This window comes from Cibotium barometz, chromosome 41, assembly GCF_041138505.1.
Source record: "Cibotium barometz isolate CiBa-2024 chromosome 41, ASM4113850v1, whole genome shotgun sequence".
In the NCBI taxonomy this organism is placed as follows: domain Eukaryota; kingdom Viridiplantae; phylum Streptophyta; class Polypodiopsida; order Cyatheales; family Cibotiaceae; genus Cibotium; species Cibotium barometz.
In genome coordinates, this window is record NC_141086.1 from 33,298,110 (window position 1) to 33,319,820 (window position 21,711).

General features: G+C 45.3%; 1 protein-coding gene across 1 annotated transcript in view; it reads left to right on the forward strand.

The window, feature by feature from the left end:
• Positions 1-17,403, forward strand: part of HOS15 (WD-40 repeat family protein) — a 68,031-nt gene extending 50,628 nt beyond the window's left edge. Inside the window, exons 8-16 of the mRNA XM_086780222.1 lie at positions 5,290-5,440; positions 5,533-5,596; positions 6,140-6,298; positions 13,522-13,643; positions 13,801-13,875; positions 13,973-14,026; positions 14,112-14,185; positions 16,626-16,700; positions 16,937-17,403. Coding sequence (XP_086636348.1) covers positions 5,290-5,440; positions 5,533-5,596; positions 6,140-6,298; positions 13,522-13,643; positions 13,801-13,875; positions 13,973-14,026; positions 14,112-14,185; positions 16,626-16,700; positions 16,937-17,156 — 994 coding nt within the window. The 3' untranslated portion in view covers positions 17,157-17,403. The remainder of the gene's footprint in view (positions 1-5,289; positions 5,441-5,532; positions 5,597-6,139; positions 6,299-13,521; positions 13,644-13,800; positions 13,876-13,972; positions 14,027-14,111; positions 14,186-16,625; positions 16,701-16,936) is intronic.
• The last annotated feature ends 4,308 nt before the right edge of the window (positions 17,404-21,711 follow it).

Genomic DNA, 21,711 nt, shown 5'->3' on the forward strand with positions numbered 1-21,711 from the left:
TAAAGGTTTTAAAACCTTGGGAGGCCCCTAAGTAAAATATAGAGGCTACTCCACTTTTGGAGGCCCACGACTCTCTTCTCCCCCTCTCTAGCTTTTTGGGAGGCGTGCTGGTTCTCATGCGTCGAAGAGAGGTACAAGTCGACTGCTCATGTTGGCTGCTGGTTGTTGGCTGCGCACAGGAGAGCCAGTGCAGATTTGTACGGCTGGACTGTTTTGTTGCTGTCCTGCCTCTTTCTCTCTACGGTTTGAGAGGCGGCTGATTGTTTCTAGTGCCTCACTTCGTTGGAAAGCACTTGAAAGAAGTGTTTGAGAGCTGAGATTTGCTTTGCTGCTGTGGATATGGCTCCCCCTCTACGAACAAAGATGACAAGTTGAAAGGACCCAACTACGCTCATTGGAAGCTTCAGATGCGGATCTAGTTCATCCACAAGGGTTTGTGGGACATTGTTCAGGGCACTGAAAGGAAGCCCGAGCATCCTCAAAACTCTAGGCAGTGGACTCTGGATCAGGAGGATGAATTTGCTGTGGAATTACAAGACTAGGAGAATCAAGACTCGAAGGCGCATTCTATGCTTGTGCGGACCATCACCGAGGAGGTCTCACTGGCAGTGCAAACTCTCTCCAGTGCTAATCAGGTATGGTCAAAGTTGGAGGATCTCTTTGCACGAGATTCATCGATGAGGGCAGTTACCTTGCACGAGGCAACTCTACGGTTTGTTATTTCCCGAAGGCAATTCAATGCAGTCTTTTCTCATGAAGGCCAAGGTTATCCATGACGAGTTACTGGCTATGGGTGCTGCTTTGTCCTCTTCTCAGCTAGCTGCTCTTATCGTCACCAAGCTTCCTCTGGACTATGATGTTATTTCTCGATCTTTGCAGTGCCAGGTCACATTGTTTATGGGCTGTTTTTGTTTGGTTGCAAATTCAGCTATGTACTTGGGTTATTGGCTGCAAGTACAGGTCACTTGAATGTGTTTCTTGGCATGGGAGTGATGCAAGCTCGCATGGCTGCGTGCTCATGGAGTAGATTGTTTTCTTCCTACTAGAAAGGAACAAAGGGACCTATAGTTATGGGCATCACTACGTTTCCAGATGTTTCATGAGGGAACAGGTAACTAGATGTATGCCGTTGTTGGCAGTGTTGTTGAATGGTGCCATGAATGGTTCTGTATGGAAACAGGACAGAAGTTTCAAAGGGGAACAGGCCTAAGGGTTTCATGTGGAAACAGGTCGTAGGTTTCTCGAGGAAACATGTATTTGGGTTTCTCCAGGAGATAGGTCACATGCAGGCAGAAGGTACAGGAATGGACACATGTTTGGTACAGCCTTGCTATCGATTGGGCAGGGGACAGGGAATCCATGACAGAGATGGATAGTACCCTTGAAAGGTAGAGAGGGTTGGTACAGGTGTGTTGACTGTATGGTATGCTGTGCTGTGATACGAGTTCTCTTCTGAGAGACAGTTTGGGAGTCTGTGTTGTGATGCAGAAGCACTGGATGTGTCAGGGTGTGATGCTGTTCATAGTGTGAGAGGCTATGGATGGTTGTGGCAGTCCTGATCATAGGAGAAAGCTTCTGTATGCAGACTCAATGTGAGAGAGTCTTTCGATGTGAACAATGGTTGGATTTGTTTGTGGATGCCGAGTGGACAAGAAGCCATGATGCAGGTTCTTTGCAGGCTTCAGGGGTTCTACTGTGAGTGTGAGGGCTGAGTTTCCAGCCTTATTGTAATCAAAGCTCTTATAATCAATTAAAGAAATACCTCAAGGGGCGCCACTGCGTTTTGGGGCCTATCGGTGTCCGTGTACTGTTTGCAGGAGCATTCTAGCTCCCCCTGTTTGTTTTCTTTTTCTAGGTCCTCAATGGCGTTGAAGTGTTTTATGTGCGAGTGTTTGTTTCACCGCTCGTCAGATTTCTAAAGGCCGGTTGCAATATGCTCGATCCGAGCAACTACAGGACGGTTATGGTTGGCCACATGTTGGCCAAACTCTATGGTGCAGGGGAGCAAGAGCTTAGCTTATATGCTGAGCGAGCAGGTTTACGCTCATCAAGGCAGGCAGGCTTCAGGAGAGCCTTCTCTACCACTGACCATGTATTCACTTTGAGATGTATGATTGATCAGGCCAGAGTGAGGAAGAGAAAGCTCTATTGCTGCTTTGTGGATTTCCGCAAGGCATTTGACACAGTACCACGAGAGAGGCTCTTTCAACGCCTACAGTCTCTTGGCATACCAGCAGATATGACATGGGGCATCTATGCATTATATGAGCAGGTTTTTGGGCGAGTCAGATGCCCAGGAGGTATGTCCGAGACTATTGGTAGCACCATTGGTGTGAAGCAAGGATGCCCACTTTCCCCCACGCTATTTGGGTTATACATTGATGAGGTGGCTGACTTCATTACACGGGTAGGTGGAGATGGAGTTGATCTAGCAGGTACCTCAGTACATATTATGCTTTATGCTGATGATATTGTATTAGTGTCTGAGTCTCCAGGAGGTCTACAACAGCATCTACATGCACTTGATGATTTCTGCACACAGAGGGGTCTTACTGTGAACCTTGGGAAAACCAAGGTTATGGTCTTTCATACATCAAGACAAGGCAAGAGTCAGCTGACATTCACTCTTGCAGGACGCCAGGTGGAGGTGGTGACATCATACGTGTACCTAGGGATTACCTTCTCTGCAGCAGCCATGCGCTTCACCATGGGTTCAGCAGACAGAGCTAGATTGAACACATTAGTCACACCGGCACTGATGTATGGAGTAGCGGTATGGGCGCCAGGCCTTGCTACCCATTGGTGGACACAGTTAGAGAGACCACAGGCCCTCATGATGGCACGCATGATACGCAGGAAACCGTCAGTACCTCATGACATTATCCGAGCAGAGTTTGCTGCGCCTCCTCTGATGTTAGAGGCCATATTCCAGACTATATGCGTGCTAGACAGATTCAAAGAGATGCCACAAGACAGATTGTCATACAGAGCTTTTGAGGCATCTAGACAGCTGGCTGAGGCAAGAGACAGAGGATCATGGTATGCACAGGTCACACATTGGTTCTCATAGCATGGCCTAGACATGGATCATCTACCACCATTCCATGCACCACATATCCATCTCTCTCATAGTGAGAGGAACAGAGTATTGAGACAAGACCTATGGCAGCTCTATACACGAGAGACATGGATATTGCCTACACAGCCTCTTCCACCGAAGATGCTATACTACAGAGATCACTTCATGAGTATCACTGATGATGGATTTATAGAGAGGCCTAGATACATGGAGGCCTTTTTACCACACGGCTCCCGAGTAGCTATTGGTCAGCTTAGAGTCTCATCACATCGATTGGAGATTGAGACTGGCAGAGCAGCACGGATCCCCTGAGATTGTGCAGAGAGGAGGTGGAGAGTGAGGAGCATTATGTATGCAGATGCAGAGCATATACAGCCATCAGAGAGAGATATCCCATTTTATTCAGAGAGCCACATTCCCTACGCTAGATCTTTGAGGCAGCAGACCAACGCATACTGGGGAGATTCATTCTAGGCATACAGCGTCACAGAGAGACATCATTACAGGCTCAGACAGCTCCAGAGGGGGGACGACAGTTAGAGATTACTACATTTTTTCAGAGATCCACCCCACTCCCAGCCCCTACAGAGCAGGGAATTACTCTCCAGAGAGCAGAGACACTCAGAGCCCGCAAGAGACAGAGGACACTTGGCTTTCGGACACCACGCCTATATCAGAAAGAGATGATAGAGATCAGAGCTCTGTTTCACAGAGAGGGCGCGGAGCGACTGGCTCGCTTTAGAGCAGACCCAGGCATGTTCTTCAGGGAGCTGTGGACACCCCCTTCATTGATGTATACCATTTTATACCCCCAGTATGGTACAGGATGGAGCTAGCTAGGTTGCATATCATGATTGTATACTCCATGCATATAGCTTTGCATTCTCCTAGTAGTAGAGCTCCATCCCCTCCCCCACTCATTGTACTTATTGCACACCCAGATTCAGCTTTTTAGTTCAATACTTTTTCATTTTGTTGGGATGATAGAGGATACCCCACCGAGGTACACTGATTTGTCTCATAGGCCGAGTTTGGTCTTTTGGAAGACGTTAATAAAATCTTTCTTTCTTTCTTCTTTCTCTCTTACTCCTATGTGTCCATCCATCTCCATGGCTTAAGGTTCCATCTCTGCTTCCATCTCTGTTTCTCTTTCCACTTTCTCCTAGGCACCATGATTTCCTACATGGTATCAGAGCTATGGTCGCCATCGCCATCGCCATCGCCATCGCCATCGCCATCGCCATCGCCATCGCCATCCTGCATTTTTTGCACGTGAAGGTTACCATCACCATCTTCAGCTAGGCTGAACACCACTTGCGTTTTCTGCCCCATCATCATAGTGCTTGCGTTTTTTATGCTGCCACCAACGACTGTTGTTTGCGTTTTGGCTTCTAGCAGCACCACCCGCCCGCCCACAACAAGTACATGAAGCGCTAGGTGTTGATGTCGCCTCTTTGCTGATCAGCCTGCTGCCCGTCGTGCCTTGCCATACTCTGGCGTATTTTTGAGCTCCGGTGGATCTTCTTTCTCGTCATGATGTCTGCACCATCCGTTGAAAAGTTTTTTGGCACTGGGTTTCTGACTTCTTGGCAAACCAAGGTACAGCTTCTTCTCATGCGGGAAGCAGTATGGGGTACTATCTCCGGTGTTGATATAGATCCACGATCCATAGATCCAAATTAGTCAAAGCTATGGTGGCAACGAAATGAGAGAGCTATTGCTCTTAGTTGCCTCAGCTGTGTTCATGTGCAATCTCTCTCTCACTTGAGTTCTATTGCATCTCTCTCTCTCTCTCTCTCTCTCTCTCTCTCTCTCTCTCTCTCTCTCCTCTCCTCCGCTTCCATGTTTGTTTCTCCTTCCACTCTCTCGTGGGCACCATGTTTTCCTACAATTCCAGAACAGGAAATGTACGCTGCATTATGCAGCACTTCGGTTTTTTCAAGATAGCATAGTCGCATATGCTGCAAATGAACTAGGATAGAAGCTGAAAAACTCATGTACATTGCTTACTACCTATGACATGTCTCTTTACCTCCCCCTCCCTCCAGGATATCTCTCTCTCTCTCTCTCTCTCTCTCTCTCTCTCTTTTTTTGTCCAAGTGATAAGCAGAAGATGCCCACCGAAGTTGCTCTTTGATTGTTCAATCAATGCCTGTAGTTGCTCTTGATTTTAGGATGCATGTACATGATGTTTTCATATTTTGGATCAGATCAGGGGATTCAACAGCAAGGATATGGACAATTCCTGATGGTCCATCAGGAACCACAGCACAGAGTGCAGCTTCCAGATCTCTCGTGTTGAAGCATTTCAAGGGAAAGACAAATGAAAAAAGCAAAGATGTTACCACATTGGATTGGAATGTGAGAAATGAGTTTGGATAATCTGAGATTGGCTTTATGTTTCTTGTTCATTTTTTTAGTGGTTTCAAACTTGTGATGTGGCTGTTTGGTAGGGTGAAGGGACCTTGCTTGCTACTGGCTCATACGATGGACAAGCAAGAATATGGAGCAAGGATGGTAACTCCCAAGCTTGTTACCCCTTTTAAATATGGAAGGGCTGTTTCGTTGCCACAGAAGAATGCATGTCTTCCATAGGTTCTATTTCAGGCATTTCAAAAGCATCTTTCACATCACCAATCAACCTACGTTTTTTGCTAGCATTTAACTTTTCCTGAAGCAAGAGTTGAGAAAACCAAGTAGGTAAGGCGGCACACCTTCTTTGACTTCCTGTTGTGTAAGGGGAACCCCTTGGGGAGGGGGAGGGGGAGGTAACATGCTGCTATAACCTTTGTTGATTTCAACCTGGGACGGGCAAGGCATGCATTGAAGGGTGTGTGGTAGAACTGGACCCCAAAGCAGCAGTGTGAAAGTTTCCATGGGGCTGTTTTCATAGCGTGATCCATGCATTGAGCATCAAGATCATATTTCATTTATAGATATGGGCGTGTGCACATTCGCACAGTCTGTGTGTGCATGCGTGTATGTGCCTTTAGGTTGCTTTTAACCCACATGTACTGCTGCAGGATAACTGCAATCAATTTGATTTGTTTGGTTTGCCAGGTGATTTGAAGAATACTTTAAACAAACATAAGGGGCCAATCTTTTCTTTGAAATGGAATAAAAAGGGCGACTGCTTATTAAGTGGAAGTGTTGACAAAACAGCCATCATTTGGGATGCAAAAACTGGTGATGTAAAACAGCAATTTGAATTTCATGCAGGTAAGCATTGTTATCTTTGAAATGGTTGGACAAGTATGTCAATTTACACGAGTCTCACATTCTGAACTGTAAGTAGAGCAATGGGTGAATCAACATGTAGGGGTTTGTGTTGTGTTGTGTATTTTTGTGTGTGTGAGAGAGAGAAATGAAATGATATATTAACGTCTCTAAGAGGCCATAATGGCCTATGAGACCAAAACTGAGAGTACATCTGAAGTTGGTGTCTCATCAAAGAGAACAACTAAATGAGACTAAAAAGTACAATAAACTGATTGTCTTATAGTTGTAAGAACAGAATTGTAAGACTCCGAGATGATACTGAGTAGAAAATACTGGAAAATATTGGAAAATGTATATCAGGTAGATCCATGTATGCTGATCAGTTGAAGTGTTGCCCTCTCCTTAGATCAAATATCTCTGCCATGGGGCTATCTAGAATGGAGAGGTCGTAGAAGCGAGGTAGGCGCCTCTGATGCCGAGCAATAATGGCTCTGATCTGGCGATGGTGAGGATGCCGTGGTTGGGATTGTGGTGGGTGTGGCCGACGAGCATGACATAAGATGATTGCTCTATCAGGTGACTCCCTGGGAGCGTGGTCGGTGCCCTGATGGCCCAATGGAGGAGGTATCAGGAGGTGTGTGGGCTGGGCTGGGGTGCCGGTGCCGGTGCCGAAGAAATCTGTCAGGGTCCTCTGTCTAGTTAAATCATGGCTCGGTCTCCTGTTTGCCAAGAGGGTCTCTCTGTGTCTCCTGAGCTCAAGTAGGAACAATCCCAGGCATCTCTGATCCTCAAACTCCATGACCCTGTGTAACGGCCCAAAACCCTCTCAGAAGAGGCAGTGATATCTTCCTCGGATCTCATAATAGATTGTACATTGGCAAATGTAGTGCTCCTCTGTCTCTGCCTCTGCCTCTTGGTAGCATAGCTGACAAATGCGGTCATCCAAGATCTGATGCTCATATCGCCTTGTCTCAATCCGCAGCTGGTGTGATGAGGTCCGGATCTGTCCAATGGCACAATGTATCCCATGTGATAGGTGTACATCCATGTACGCCGGGCGGGTGATAAAATCACTTGGTGAGAGGTGTTAATGAGCCATTTTCGTGCCTAAGGGCTCAAGGGGACTAGTCCATGTCCTCTCTGTGTCCACTCTGATGATATCCATCCTGATCACGTGGTTTTGCTCTGAGCGGGTGAGATCCAAAAATGGACAATCTAGACTGTACCAAAAGGGTGGTAGTGCCTTTATCTGCAAACCATGTAGGTCAAACCATGATCTCATATGAGCGTACTAGCAATGAGTATCTCCATCCTTTGTCAATTGTATGGCTGAGGTCAATGCCAATCGGGAGTACCTCTGTTGAGGGAGCTCCCATAGCCGCTGTAAAAAGGTAACTACCTGGAATAGGGCCTCGGTCACTACTGGTGCGGCACCCAGCTCAGCCCGAATAATCTCATGTGGTACTGATGATTTGCTCCGAATCATGCGGGCAATCATCATAATTAGTGGTCTCTCCATTTGCCTCCATCCCTCATCCGTTCCTCTCTGAGATCTGTGATGTATGCTGGGCCCCCAAATTGGAGCTCCGTATAGGAGGGTTAGTGTGACAAGCGTATCAAATAGCCACAATTTGGTGTGCGGCTTCTAAAACTGTATGTGTGCACACTGCCTCTCAAGTGCCCCCAAGGTTGCATGCCCTCGAGCTAGTTTAGCTGCCGCTGCCTCCTTCAGGGAGAAACGCGGTCCTATGAAAGTAACTCCCAAGTAGACATATGACCTGACGTACTCAACCGGCTCCCCTCGGAAAGTGAACTGAGGCTCTGTCCGCACAGAAAGCCTGTAATGCATCCAGGTGTTTTTGGAATCCCTCCGGAGAGTCTGAGATTAGAACAATATCATCAGCATATAACAAGATGGGTATCAACACCCCTGCCAGGCATGCCACTGGGCCTCCCAATCTGCCTACATTATCGGAGACCACATCAATGCACAGTCCAAAGAGGGTGGGTGATAGCGGGCATCCCTGCTTTACCCCTATCGTGCTGGCCACCATATCGGATAGTCCGCCTGGAGCTCGGACTCTTCCTGTCTCACAGACTCATACAAAGCATATATCCCCCACTGCATATCCTCGGGTACCTCAATGTCATGCAATCTGTGCATAAGCCTGGCATGTGGTACGGTATCGAAGGCTTTGCGGAAGTCCACAAAGCAGCAGTATATCCTTCTCTTTTGTGCCCTGCTCTCTTCAATAAGTGCCCGAAGTGTCAGTATGTGATCCAAGGTAGTAAATTCTCTCTTGAAGCCAGCCTGTCCATGTGCTCGATGACCATGCCTCTTTGCGTAGTGGCTCAGCTCCGACTCCAATATAGAGCCATATAGTTTGGCCAAGTAATGACCAATCATGATCGTCCTATAATTGCTGGTACCATGGGGTCCCCACTCTTAAAGAGTGGTACAATGATATGCTTTGTCCAACTTGCTGGGAAACCCTCACAAATGGTACAATTAAACACATGTACGATGAGCGGAGCCAAAGTGTCGTGCGCATATGAGAAGTGCTCTCCAACTAGCCCATCATGATCCTGTGCCTTTCCATCATGTAACTTGTCTATCGCATCTAGCACCATCCGCATAGTAAAAAAGGTGCTGCTAGCTGGTCTAGATCCTAGTGGAGGGGGGGTGGAGGGCTGTCCTGGTGCATCATATAGCTCTCTAGCATAAGTATGCCATGCCTCAGGTGCACTAATGGTTACATTAGTGGCTCCAATTTTTGTTGCAAGAGCTTTTGCATCCTCTTGGGAATTTCCCTTATCTTTCCACCCAACTACGCGTACATGTAAGGCACATGCCCGTCTCTTGGCTTCCTCTTCCAATGTAGCATTCATCACCTCTACTTTATTGACTGGTGTATCCTTCTGCTTTTTAACGACTTCAATCCATGGGTTGACTTCCTCAATTTGTTTCTTTGTGGCATTGGCAATTTCAGCCCATGAATGCATTTCCTTCTCACCTGCAGCCACTTTTGCCTTACATGATTCCAAAAATAGAAATTCCAATTTAGATGGGAGGTCATTTTAAGAGTACTTTCACATATTTAGAGTCCATGCAAACTAAAAATGTGGAAAAACAACGCGTTTCTAAAGATGGCGCGTTTGCGGCTATATACAGACGTTTTTGCCTATTCTACCTGCGCTGGCTTGTAGACCGGATGCCTTCCGGTTCTTTTGAGTGGTTACATAACCATATTCTGAGTTTTTACTAGAGAGTTATGGCCGAATGAAACTGGCCTCTGGTAGAAACCAAAGTGCGGTAGACTAGTAGTCCCCCAATCCAATTGTAGTCCAGCTAATAAACAATTAAACAGGAGCTAGAGTGCTCCAACACAAGAAAGAGAATGACACCTGTTGGCCCCAAAGCTTGGCGCCCCTTTCGGTATTTCTTTATTCAATTTCAATGGAAAAGTTTTAGATGATTACAACATAGCCATTCATGGCTCGTATGTCTGCAAGTCCAATCTGCCAATCCTCAGGACCTCTTAGCATAGAGGTTACATAGCCTTGTGTCCCAAGAACACCACACTGTTATCTCCTCTAATTTGCTAAGTCTGTACCTCCATGAGGCCTTGAATATCCATCTGACTGAACCATGCACATAGCCATAAAGTCAGCCATGAAAACAGTCCACAAACTCATCCAAAACAGTCCACAATCTTGTCCTGTTTCCACCCTCTGAACTGCTAAACCCTTCCTCTCACAAAGGGCCAGAGAGAACCACTCTAGAACAGTCTTGAGCCAGTGAAAAGAGAGACTCCATAAGACATCACTTGCAGTCCCACTTGCTCACAAAGAGAGAGAAACTTACAGTCTTTGTCGCTTTTCACAAGAGAGAAAAGACACGAGGAAAAGCCCCGTCCTGTCCTGTCCTGTCCTCTTGTCTTGTAGCCGGGAGCGAGAGAAAACCAGTGAGAGAACCTGTAGGCGCGTGTATGCTCAGCAACCAGCAGCCAACCAGTCTTCCAGGAGGTAGAGAGAGAGAGAGAGAGAGCAATAGGCATGTGTCTTTGCCCTGTAGCGCTGCACAACAGCCTCTGTTCTCTGCAGCACAGCCCGACAATACCTCTGTACTCTGCAACACAGCCCGGCTGTATCTCCTTCCAAGAAGAGATTCATGACCAGCAGTGTGGAGCTCCTCCTAACTGTTTTTTAGGCCTCCAATCAGCGTTGCCTACCTACAGTCTCTCCAAAAGCAAGCATGAGAGAGGCACAGCCCTGCAGCCTGCATGTATGCGTTTTTGTTTTCAGAAAATCTGCTTCAAACCAGCGTTGCCCGCTAGCGTCACTTTTTTCAAAAAGCTAGAGATAGAGAGAGAGAGAGAGGGAGGCGTGTACTCCAAAAGTGGAAAGTGTCGAGAAGGACATGACTCCTTCCATGTTAATCAAGAAGAGGTCTCCTAATTCAAGAGGAACGTCAAGCCCACCCTTGGCTACAAGAAATCATGAGCTAGAGCAAAATTAGGTTAAGAAATAGAGATAGCAGGGTTAAAGATAACCGAATTCAACAAGTACTTCTATGAGTAAATAGAAGAGGATTGGTGCAAGATTCATGTGAAGTAATGTACATGATGAATAGAGGTATTGTAGAAGACGATACTAAGATTATGCAATTGCTATCATAGGTTAGATTGTGTAAAGGATTGATTCCCTTACATTTTTCCATGACAATTTGTTAAGTATCATATTACATGGGAGTATAGAATAAGAAATTCGTAAGGAAGGATTATGATTAAAAAAAAAATAGGTTCATATTGTATGAGAGGTATATGGATGCATGAACTTAGGATAATAAGGCCAATTAGCTTTAGAATAATAAAGACCTTTTGGAGGCATAACAAAACGAGCCAAACACATGAATTAAGGGACTCTTTAGGAACAATATGTAGATAAAAGAAGATTTTTACTTAGTGGGGACACCACTTTGGAAGAGACAGGAGGATTTACTTAGATACTATCCCAGCTCGCGAGATGAGGACATCTCGAATCTTTTAAGTGGAGGAGATTGTAAGGTCTATCCTAAGCCATGTATGTGTCTCTTTTAATATAGATTTCAAGAAGGAAAGAGAGTGCACTTAGAGAAGAGTGAGACAATAAGGCTAGGAACATTAGGAAAGTGATAGAGTAAAAATATTAGCTCCAAAAATCCTAAAAGAAATAAGAAGACAAGAATAGTTCTATTAAGAGATAAGTATTTCCAAAAATAGAAATTTGAATTTAGATGATAGGAGGTCATTTTAAGAGTACTTTTACATATTCATGCACACTAAAAATGTAGAAAAACAACGCGTTTCTAAAGATGGCGCGTTTGTGGCTATATATAGACGTTTTTGCCTATTCTACCTGCACTAGCTTGTAGACCGGATGCCTTCCGGTTCTTTTGAGTGGCTACATAACCATATTCTGAGTTTTAACCAGAGAGTTATGGCCGAAACAATTCGCTAGTTCTGTCAAGGTCTCTACACACGGAAACTGTAAGAATGCAGCTAGTAGCCACAAGATGATTCTAGACCTTGAGATACATATATCCCTTCATTCTTATCTAATCTCTTATAAGAGAAGGCTAGATTGCTATGGTCTTTCGGAGGAAGAGACCACAACTCCATAGTTTTCTTTTAAAGAAAGAATAGTATGTCGTAGCCCTGCAAGAGAAGGTTACTTTGCCATAGACCTTCGAAAGAGGAAAAAAGCGTCTCTAAGAATCAAGATTAGTAGTTATCCAAATTATGATCAATTATCCTATGGGTAATTTGACTTTTAGAAGACCACGCTCCCCGTGCGGGATAGGACTAGGTCTTACCTACAAATCGTATCCTTGAATCTTTACATGGTCAAGGTGTCGACGAGTAAGAAATTTTCTCCAAGCTAAGACTTAGTAGACTATCTGAAGTGTTTCCCCTATTTTGGAAGGGAGGGAACCTTGCATGTATCTACTCATACTCATAAAGGGCCTCATCTCATCAGGCCATCTTCGCAAGCCTTCGTGAGCTAGGGGACATGATCCCTTCCCTCAGTCTTCTGCGGTAGGCATTTGGTGCCTTCGTGGGGGTGTGAAAGGCTATTTCACCATCCTGTTCTCCCTCCTGGGATTGTGACATGTTTTACCCTAGTTGCTGCCTTGGGGGCCTGAGTAGGAGTAGCCCTATGCACAGAGCAGGCAGAGGCGCGTACGTGGGTAGTGCAGGCAGAGCAGCTAGAGGCGCACAAAGCAGGCAGAGAGGCGCGCATAGAACATAATAGGGGGGACTGCCTGCGCACAGGCCAGAGCGGAGAGGTGCGCAGCTGGGCGCGCACAGAGCAGAGCAGAGAGGTGGACAGAGGCAGGCTACATCATGGGGGGGCGAGAGAGAGAGACAGAGAGAAGGGGCGGGGAAGCGGAGGGGAGCGAGTCAGACAGAGATGCATTGCTCGGCGATGGAGAGAGAGAGAGAGAGAGAGAGAGAGAGAGAGAGAGAGAGGTTATTAACGTCTAAGAATTACCGAAAGGGTCTATGAGACCAAAAAGATATTCTATGTGATCCATGAGAAAACTGGATGTTAAGACAACACGATAAAAGACAAAACTAGCTGCTGAAAGAAAAAACAGGGCCAATGTAGTACATAGACCCTGTATGTACAATAGAATGTGCCGTCCTCATGGACCTTGTACATGGTCTCAATATCCTCTATGTGTGGTGGTGCCTCTCTTTGTTGCTGAAGGAAGTCCCAGGTTTGAAGCTGATAGATGGTGTCTTGCTTGAGGTGTTCCAAGTATTCAATTCGTGATGTGCATAGGGGAGGGGAGGATGAGAGGGAGACAAATCTCTACAGAAAGGTTAAAACAGGTCTTCTATCAGCTATTCAAATGCAATCTGGGAGTGCCCACTTGGAGAAGGATCACATTTTTGGAGTGTAAAGCTCATGAAAGGTTAATTGAGGGACCAAACAAGGAGCAAGGGGGAAATCAAAAGGAAGAGGTCCATCAAGAGAGCTCAGGGAGTTTGTGTGTTGATGATTGCAGAAAACATTAGCAGACACTTTGCCTCGATTGTGTGCACATGCATTGATATCTGTAGTGGGCATTTGTTCTATGTGCTGTGAGCATTCTTATTATGTGTACTAATCAATAATTTTAGGTTTTTGATGGCATATAACAAGAAGCAATAATTCTACCTGTACAAATCTGGCAGCTCCAACTTTGGATGTGGATTGGCGAAACAATGTATCGTTTGCAACTTGTTCGACAGATAAAATGATACACGTTTGTAAGCTTGGAGAAGGGCGACCGATAAAATCCTTTGCTGGACACCAGGTAGCATGTTTGTGTCCATGGAGTGACATGTACAATCTGCTCCCCCTCCACTTTCCGCGTAATCCAACAGAAACATCCACAAAAAGGAATAAATAAAATTAGCTTTAGATTATCTCATGCTGCAAAGCCAAACCTTCACTTTTCTTTTATCTGCCAGGATGAGGTAAATGCTATCAAGTGGGATCCCTCAGGGTTGTTGCTTGCTTCTTGCTCTGATGATTACACCGCAAAAGTGGGTCCACTCTCCATCTGTTTTAATCCCTATTTTGGTGTTCTTATTATAGTGAAAATATCGTTTATCTAGGTTCTGTTTGGAAAATGTGTTGCAGATTTGGAGTCCAAAACAAGACAAGTGCTTGCATGATTTGAAAGACCACACAAAGGTACACAGTCTAGAAGTATTTTGAACCCTTTAATGGATGTACTTACATTTCACATAGAACTTGATTTGGACTTGTTGATGCGCAGGAAATTTACACTATCAAATGGAGTCCTACCGGACAGGGGACCAGTAATCCCAATTCACCGTTAGTGCTTGCTAGGTATGCTCATTGCACATGCTCTGTGATGATGATGATGATTTTTTTTGTTTTGGCTCTCTCTCTCTCTCTCTCTCTCTCTCTCTCTCTCTCGTTTAACGTCTACAAAAGACCAAGCGCTATGAGACCAAAAGTGTTGCAATACATCTATTGTGCTGCACCTGTCCCTAACCCCCTCACCGACCTGTTTTCCAGCACTTTGTGCTGCGTTTTAACTCTTCGACAGCCTGGACAGCAGGTTTTGGCTGCCCAAGTGTGGGCTGGCCACTGGGCCTTTATGGGCAACCTGGTGTGAACACGTTTGTGGAAAAAGTTCCTTTTTCAGGTCGTGTAGAGCTGCCGATCAGCTCCTCAGCTCCCTATTTATTGGGCAATTGTGTCAATTGTTCATTGACCTCATGGAGGAGTTGGGAACCGATCTATATCAAGGTTGGGCTGAGTACTTGTTCCATTGCACATGTAGCACGCAAGCCCTGATTTTTGATAAATGGATTTTCTTTCTTTTTCTTTTCATGCTTTTGGACATTTAGACTACTCATGGATCACATACCTTTGGTCTCATAGACCTTTGGGTCTTTAGTACTGATAATATAATCTCTCTCTCTCTCTCTCTCTCTCTCTCTCTCTCTCTCTCTCTCATGTGTAACAGTTAATGAGATGCCACATGGACATTATTTTCAACATTTTCCAGTTCGAGGGCAAGTTAAGGGCCAGGATTGGAGCACAGAAGGCACCCAGGAAGCTGCCCAAAAATGCCCACCAAACCCTAGACTGGCTGACCAGCAGATATGCACCTATTTAAGGATAGGCAAGGATTGCATTCAAACAGCCTGCAGAAGTCTTGAGACAGCCAATCAACCTTTGCTGCAGGAGTACCACCTTTTGTTGGGGAACTGTAGCTTAACCCTAGCATGAGAGGAGACCAAATCTAAGTCCACATCTGAGTTTACAGCATTGTAGATAGTCATCTTTTACACATTAAGTAGACCTAAACTTACTGTATATTTATGAACAATAAAAGGTTACAATGAATGTCCCCAAGTACAAAATGAAACACAAACTGATCTCCCTCATCTCAGCCCCAAACGATGCTGTTAGAAATAGGTAAATCCCACCGTGTGTTACCCTCCCTATAGTCTTTTTTTATTGGCAGCTGAAAAAAATGGGTAAGAAATGTTTCGGTATGAAACACGTTTCTTTGCAACTATGCAACTCCTGAAGATGTCCTCGTGGGACCTTATCAAGTGCTTTGCAAAGTCCACAAAGAAAAAGTAAAGCCGGTGGCTGCATGACATAGCCTCCCCACTGATGGCTTTCACTGTGAAGATATGTTGGGGTATAGAGTAGGTTCTTGGGAAGACTTCCTGCCTTGGCCTTATAACCTTGCCTTACTGCTAGAGAACTGTTTTCAGATTTTAGCTGTTGTCTGCACATCTTGGCCAATGTCTGGCCAGAGTCACATGCATGAGCAAAATTCTTAGCTCCTTGCAAGCCTTAATGGTCTTTAGCCTTGCCATTCTATAGTGTTTATGTATGGCCTTAGTAAGAGTGGGTGTTGTGAAGAGGGTGGTGGAGGTGGGTCTAGAGAATCGAGATGTTGTATAGCCTCTGTGCAGTGTGCGCCATGTGGCATGTATAGTGATGGGGTGGGTGGTTATTGTTCAAGTATTTTGTGCCAGGCTTCAGTGCTATCTGCACTCAAGAATATTTGGTAAAAGTCTCATGCTCTTGCTCAGCCAAAAAAGGCCCTCTTCTTACCAGGAGCGAGGTGCTGAAACATCCTTTGCGCTTGGCACTCAGTGGTTTGTCCTGTCGCTTTTTCGTGTAAGTTTTGTAGGGAGGTGGATTTGTGCTCGTCATCGTACCTAGTATGTTGAGGCATGGTTTGACATGGGGGTCTGGCTGTGGAGCGGACCCTACAGGTGTAAGAAGCTTGGAGTCAAAAAGCTGGACCTCGCTGCCCCCTGTCTGTGCATTGTAGGAGAATGTCTCCTAACCTGTTGTCTGTATATTATGTTAGGTAGTGTGATTGCCCATCGGATTTAGAGCTCTGGGCATAGCTGGATGTAGTCTCCCCTCTATATGAGACTCCCAATGATAACCTAAGATGTGTTAAGACTTATCTTTGGGCTCTGATGTGCTTTTTTGTAGAAGCATGAGGATCCACCCATAGCATGCTATTGCAATCCAGGTGGCTATCCGTAGTTTCTTCGACCCCATGCCACTATTTGGGACAGTGATTGGTAATTATCACCGGTCCATCCCTGTAAACAGCCAATTCCCTTGCGTGCCTCTCTTACCTGCACCATCCTGATCTTTCTTTGCTCTACCTGTAATGAGAGAGAGAGAGAGAGAGATAGAGAGAGAGAGAGAGAGAGATAGAGAGAGAGAGAGAGAGAGAGAGATCTTCTCAGTGTCAATTGGCTCTATGTTTCTTGTGCAGTGCATCCTTTGATGCTACAATAAAATTGTGGGATATAGAACGAGGGATGCAGTTGTTCAGCCTTACTGAGCACAGGTTTTTATGATGTCATCACTTTTTTAAAGAGGTTATCATATCATAATCTCAAAGATGGAAAGGCAATCATCACACATACATGCCATGCATGCATATATACACATGCATACTCAATGTGGCCATCCATGCATCACAGATGCACACGCTTGCATATATGTATGTATGCATGTCATGGTTGCCTTTCCATCTTAACCCTCGTATCTTGGCATTCCTAATCATACTTGTTATATTTGCAGTGAACCAGTCTATTCGGTTGCATTCAGCCCGAATGGTGAGTTCCTTGCTAGTGGTTCTTTTGACAAATGCTTGCACATCTGGTCAGTCCAGGATGGAAGCTTAGTTCGAACTTACAGGGGGAGTGGTGGCATCTTTGAGGTCTGTTGGAACAAGGAAGGCGACAAAGTGGCTGCTTGTTTCTCTAATAACACTGTCTGTGTACTCGATTTCAGGATGTAATTGACAATATTGCAAATTATGAGTTCCTTTACCACATGGAGAGTTCCAAATGTTTTCCATCTTGCTTGGGCTTAGGCTTTAAAGCTTGTACAAATAGCAGTTTGCCCTGCAGTCCTTGTGCTAGTGAGCCCATGTGGGTTGAAAAGCTGATGGCCATTTATGATCATTGCTTCGGTCCTAGTTTTTTTTTGGGTGCCAAATTAAGAAAACCCCCAAACCCTTTAATGTGAATATTTTTCAAGGTGAATCAAGTAGCTATTGGTGCTTTCTGAATAGTTTGGTTTAGACAAGGTCATCATGTTTGTAGCTCCTCATTCTGTGCGCGTGCGCAACTGGATTCACATGAAGGGATATACACAATGATGTTGCGATGAGAGGGGATAATAAGTCATTCTAGTCCCAGAGAGGTAATCTTAAAACCATTTGATTGATGGCCTTAATTAGTTACAATCATGTCCATGCATGTGCCATTGTCCTTCATTGACTACACGTTCAGAAATTTCCTTTGAAATTTCTGTGTTACTCAAGTATTCCAGGGTTTGCTGCTTCACATTGAAGCGTCCTCCGCCTCTTCGTATTGCATTGTCTAGTTATTTCTACCTCTGACATGATGTTGATAGCGGTAGCTGGGAGGCCAGAAATATCAATCTGACATGGTGCTGATACGGCAAATGGTAGCTGGGAGCCAGAAATATCAATCTGGCTCTTAGGGCGTCCTTGCAGAGTCCCTGATAAAAGCAAAAGACTACTAGATACTCAATTGTTGTGTGGGTGAATGTTGGATGAGCCTTCTAGAACCAGCTCGTTCAACCTATTTTAACATTTAAATGTTGGATTCCCAATCATCACTTTTTATGGACCTATTTTGTATATATGTAATACTTAATCTCCAAAAACGGGTTGCTCTCCTTCTTGTACTCTCTCATGCTTGTGTCTTACACATCTCTCTCTCTCTCTCTCTCTCTCTCTCTTTTCGGCCTCTACATTAATGAGATCTCGGTCTTCATTGATGGATTAGGCGAGGCTGGTCCCGCATTGGCATGCATATTGATGCTCATACTACTTTATGTAGATGACATCGTCATCCTCTCAGACTAAGCCGAGGGGCTTTAGAGACAATTGCTTAAAGGACTTTTGCACTCAGCGGGACCTCTTTGTTAACCTTGGTAAAACCAAGGTAATGGTCTTCAATACCTTTCGTCCCTTCACATCCAGATTGAGCTTCACATATAGAGGGGATCTTGTGGTGATTGTCTCATTCTGTCTACCTTGGTGTCACTTTCAGTGGCCCACACTTCACCATGCTTTTCATAGCACATGCCAGAGCGACACAGGGATATGTAGCCTTGAGATTACATGAGCGGCAGTGCTTCTAGGCACATTTCCAAGAGCCCAAGATGAAGGGTTGGCTTTTTGACACTCTCGTCACACGAGCCTTGATGTATGGAGCAGCCTTCTTTTGGGGCCAGATTTATCCGATGAGGTTTGGCAATGAGTTGAGAGACCCCAGGTCGTGATGTTCTCCCGTATGTTCCGTAACAAACCATCAGTCCCACACCAAATTATCCAGGCAGAGTTTGCTACAACCCCGATGGTAGTGGATGCACTCTTCCAGATAGTCACATACCTCCATCGCATTAGTCACATGGATCCCCACAGGTACCCGAGGCTTGCCATGCAGTCCTCGAGACAGCTAGCACTTGGGGGCCACTCTGGAGTATGGTATGCACTAGTTTCCACTTGGTTCTCAGTATATGGGCTCCGCATGGACCGCCTACCCCCCCTTCAGTATAGTTTGGACTCCCTTTTCTTTGGCTCTCTCTCACAAGGATACGAACCGGGTTATCCAAGTTAGATCTTCTTAGCCTCTACACCTGTTGCACACCTCCAGAGCTCCCTATGAAGATGCACTTCTACAGAGATCACTTCCTCACACTCATTGAGGATGGATTCATTCAGCAACTGAGCTACTTGAGTGTTCACATGTCCCATGCCATGCGGGTTGCGATTGGCAAGATACGGGTTTCATCCCATCGCCTCAGAGTGGAGACAGGTAGAGCTGAGCGCATCTTTAGAGCCGGGAAGCTCATACGAAGACCTAGAGAGGAGAGGATTATGCCACATAGAGGTTGAGACGAAGGAGCATTACATATGCCCTTGCCCAGTATACTATGAGCTCTGTGGGAGGTTTCATTGTCTATATTTCGTGAGGGATTTGGTCCACTCTCCAGGATCATTGACTTCCAAGACCAACGTTGCCTAGACCTCTTCCTACTGGAACTCCGCAGACACAGGCACACCTTCTTGAGAGAGCCTCGGCCCCAACCACTCCACCCCCCTCGCCAGCTAACCATCACCAGTTTCTTCTGGACCCAAGAGGTGGACACCGATATAGTGGATCTTGTGGACCCTCCACGAGATGCTTCAGACCTGCCGCCTCGCCTGAGAGGAGTTACCTCGGACCGAGCCTCCGCACTCCAGCGTGCTCGACGTCCCTGCTCCCCTGGCCATCGGCCACCACGATCACCTTATCAGCTCAAGATCCAGGACATGCTCCATCGCCATCGAGCTACCTTTCCACGTGACATAGCGTAGGGAGCCCTCTCAGCCATACTCATTAGTCCCATGCTTGATATTTTGGAGAGTGGCATACCATCCACTCGGAGCTGATGCTGCTCTCATGTTAGTTTTGTATCAACCCAATGAGATAGCTATGTTTATGTTTTCTTTTCTGTTTTATTTTCCATTCCATGATGAGATATGCCATGGACATTATTGTATCATTTTGGTCTCATAGGCCCATTGGGTCTTTAGTAGACTCTTAAAATATCTTTCTTTCTTCTCTCTCTCTCTCTCTCTCTCTCTCTCTCTCTCTCTCTCTCTCTCTCTCTCGTCCTTGGGATGTATTTATTGTCATTATTTTTTTGCCTAGCCTTAGGCCCACCACTAGAGGCTGATGCTGTCAAGGAAACACCTTGTGGGGTTTTGAACCTAGGACCTCCAAACACCTTGATCATTTGGGCTATCACCTCATTGACATTATTATTATTCTTCTACATTGAGATGGTAGGTTATTGTGACTTCCAACTCGTTTTTGAAAAGAAGTGGACAAACTTTGAAAATTGCTTGATGGTGAGAAACAAAGACTTGTCATTTGAAAAGACACTTGTAGAAGGAAGGCAAAGACTTGTTATATGGGAACACAACATTCGGCAAATGGAACAAGAGTTGCAAGTTTGGCAAAAAGACTTGAGGAGTAAGCCAGTCAGAGAGAAGAAGAGTTGTAAAAGCAACAAAAGAGGCTATAGAAACAGGCCAAGGGGCAAGCAAGGACGCAAGAAGTGATTGACATTCAAACACAAGCACTAAAGATGAAAGAATTTGAATTAGAAGAGCACGCTATGAATCTTGAAGAGAGAATCCAGATTTGTATGTGACTAGAGGAAAAGATGCAAGTGCACGATGATGTGCACATGAAGAATGATCAAGACTAAAGAGAAGACCTTCACACCCATGAATGTCGACATCGACAAGAAGACATTGTCAAATAAAGCAATGATTTGTCATCATCGTCATAAGCACGGACACACAAAAAGATTTTATAAGATGCTTGAATGTTTTAGTTGTCATGAGGCAAGACACTTTGCACATTAGTGTTAAAAGGGGAACGCTAGGGATTGCTACATATGGTGGAATATGGGACACAGCCCAAAACTGTCCTCAAACGAAGCTAATACACATAGGACACATGATATGGAAAAGGAAGGCAGTGTCCACCATCATTGATGAAAAACAAGGGCAAAAATCATTGTTGAGAAGGAGGACTTTATCAAGAATGTGCTCAAGGAGGTGCTGTTGGATGTGGAAGGAGATGCTTTGCACAGACTCATAGACAAAAAAACACACACAAGCTCAGAGAGCAACGGAGACGATAGCGATGGCTGGAATGTACTCAATTGAATATGAGCATGTGGAGTACAATGTACTATTAGCCCTTAGAATAACACGCTAAGGGTGTGTGCAGCACAGGGTAAAAAGTGCCTATGATTAGCTCTGTTCACACTTGAACTTCCTAGAGGAAGAAGGCTAACAGACGTCCTTGAAGTGAATGGTGTGAACTGATAAAGGGTGTAACAGACTACCTTGGTAGAGGTAATAAGTTTAGAGCCTGTCGGAAAGCTTCAAACTTTTCCCTAGAAAGGGGCTTCGTAAAACCATTTGCCACATTGGCTTGTTTCGGCACGTAGTGAAAGGCTATCTCTCGAGCATGGAGCCCTTCCTTGACATAGTGATAATGCAACTCAATGTGCTTTGTCCATGCATGGAATATTGGATTCCGTGAAACTACTAATGCACTAAGACTGTCAGTGTAAAGGGTGGTAGCAGACTACTGTTCGATACCAAGATAAGCCAAAAGACGGCGAAGCTAGACACATTCCACAATAGCTGTGAATGGTGCCTTGTATTCAACTTCACACCTGGATGCGGCTACTATCGATTGCTTCTTGTTGATCCATGAGATCCATGAGTTGCCAAGAAGGAAACATTATCCACT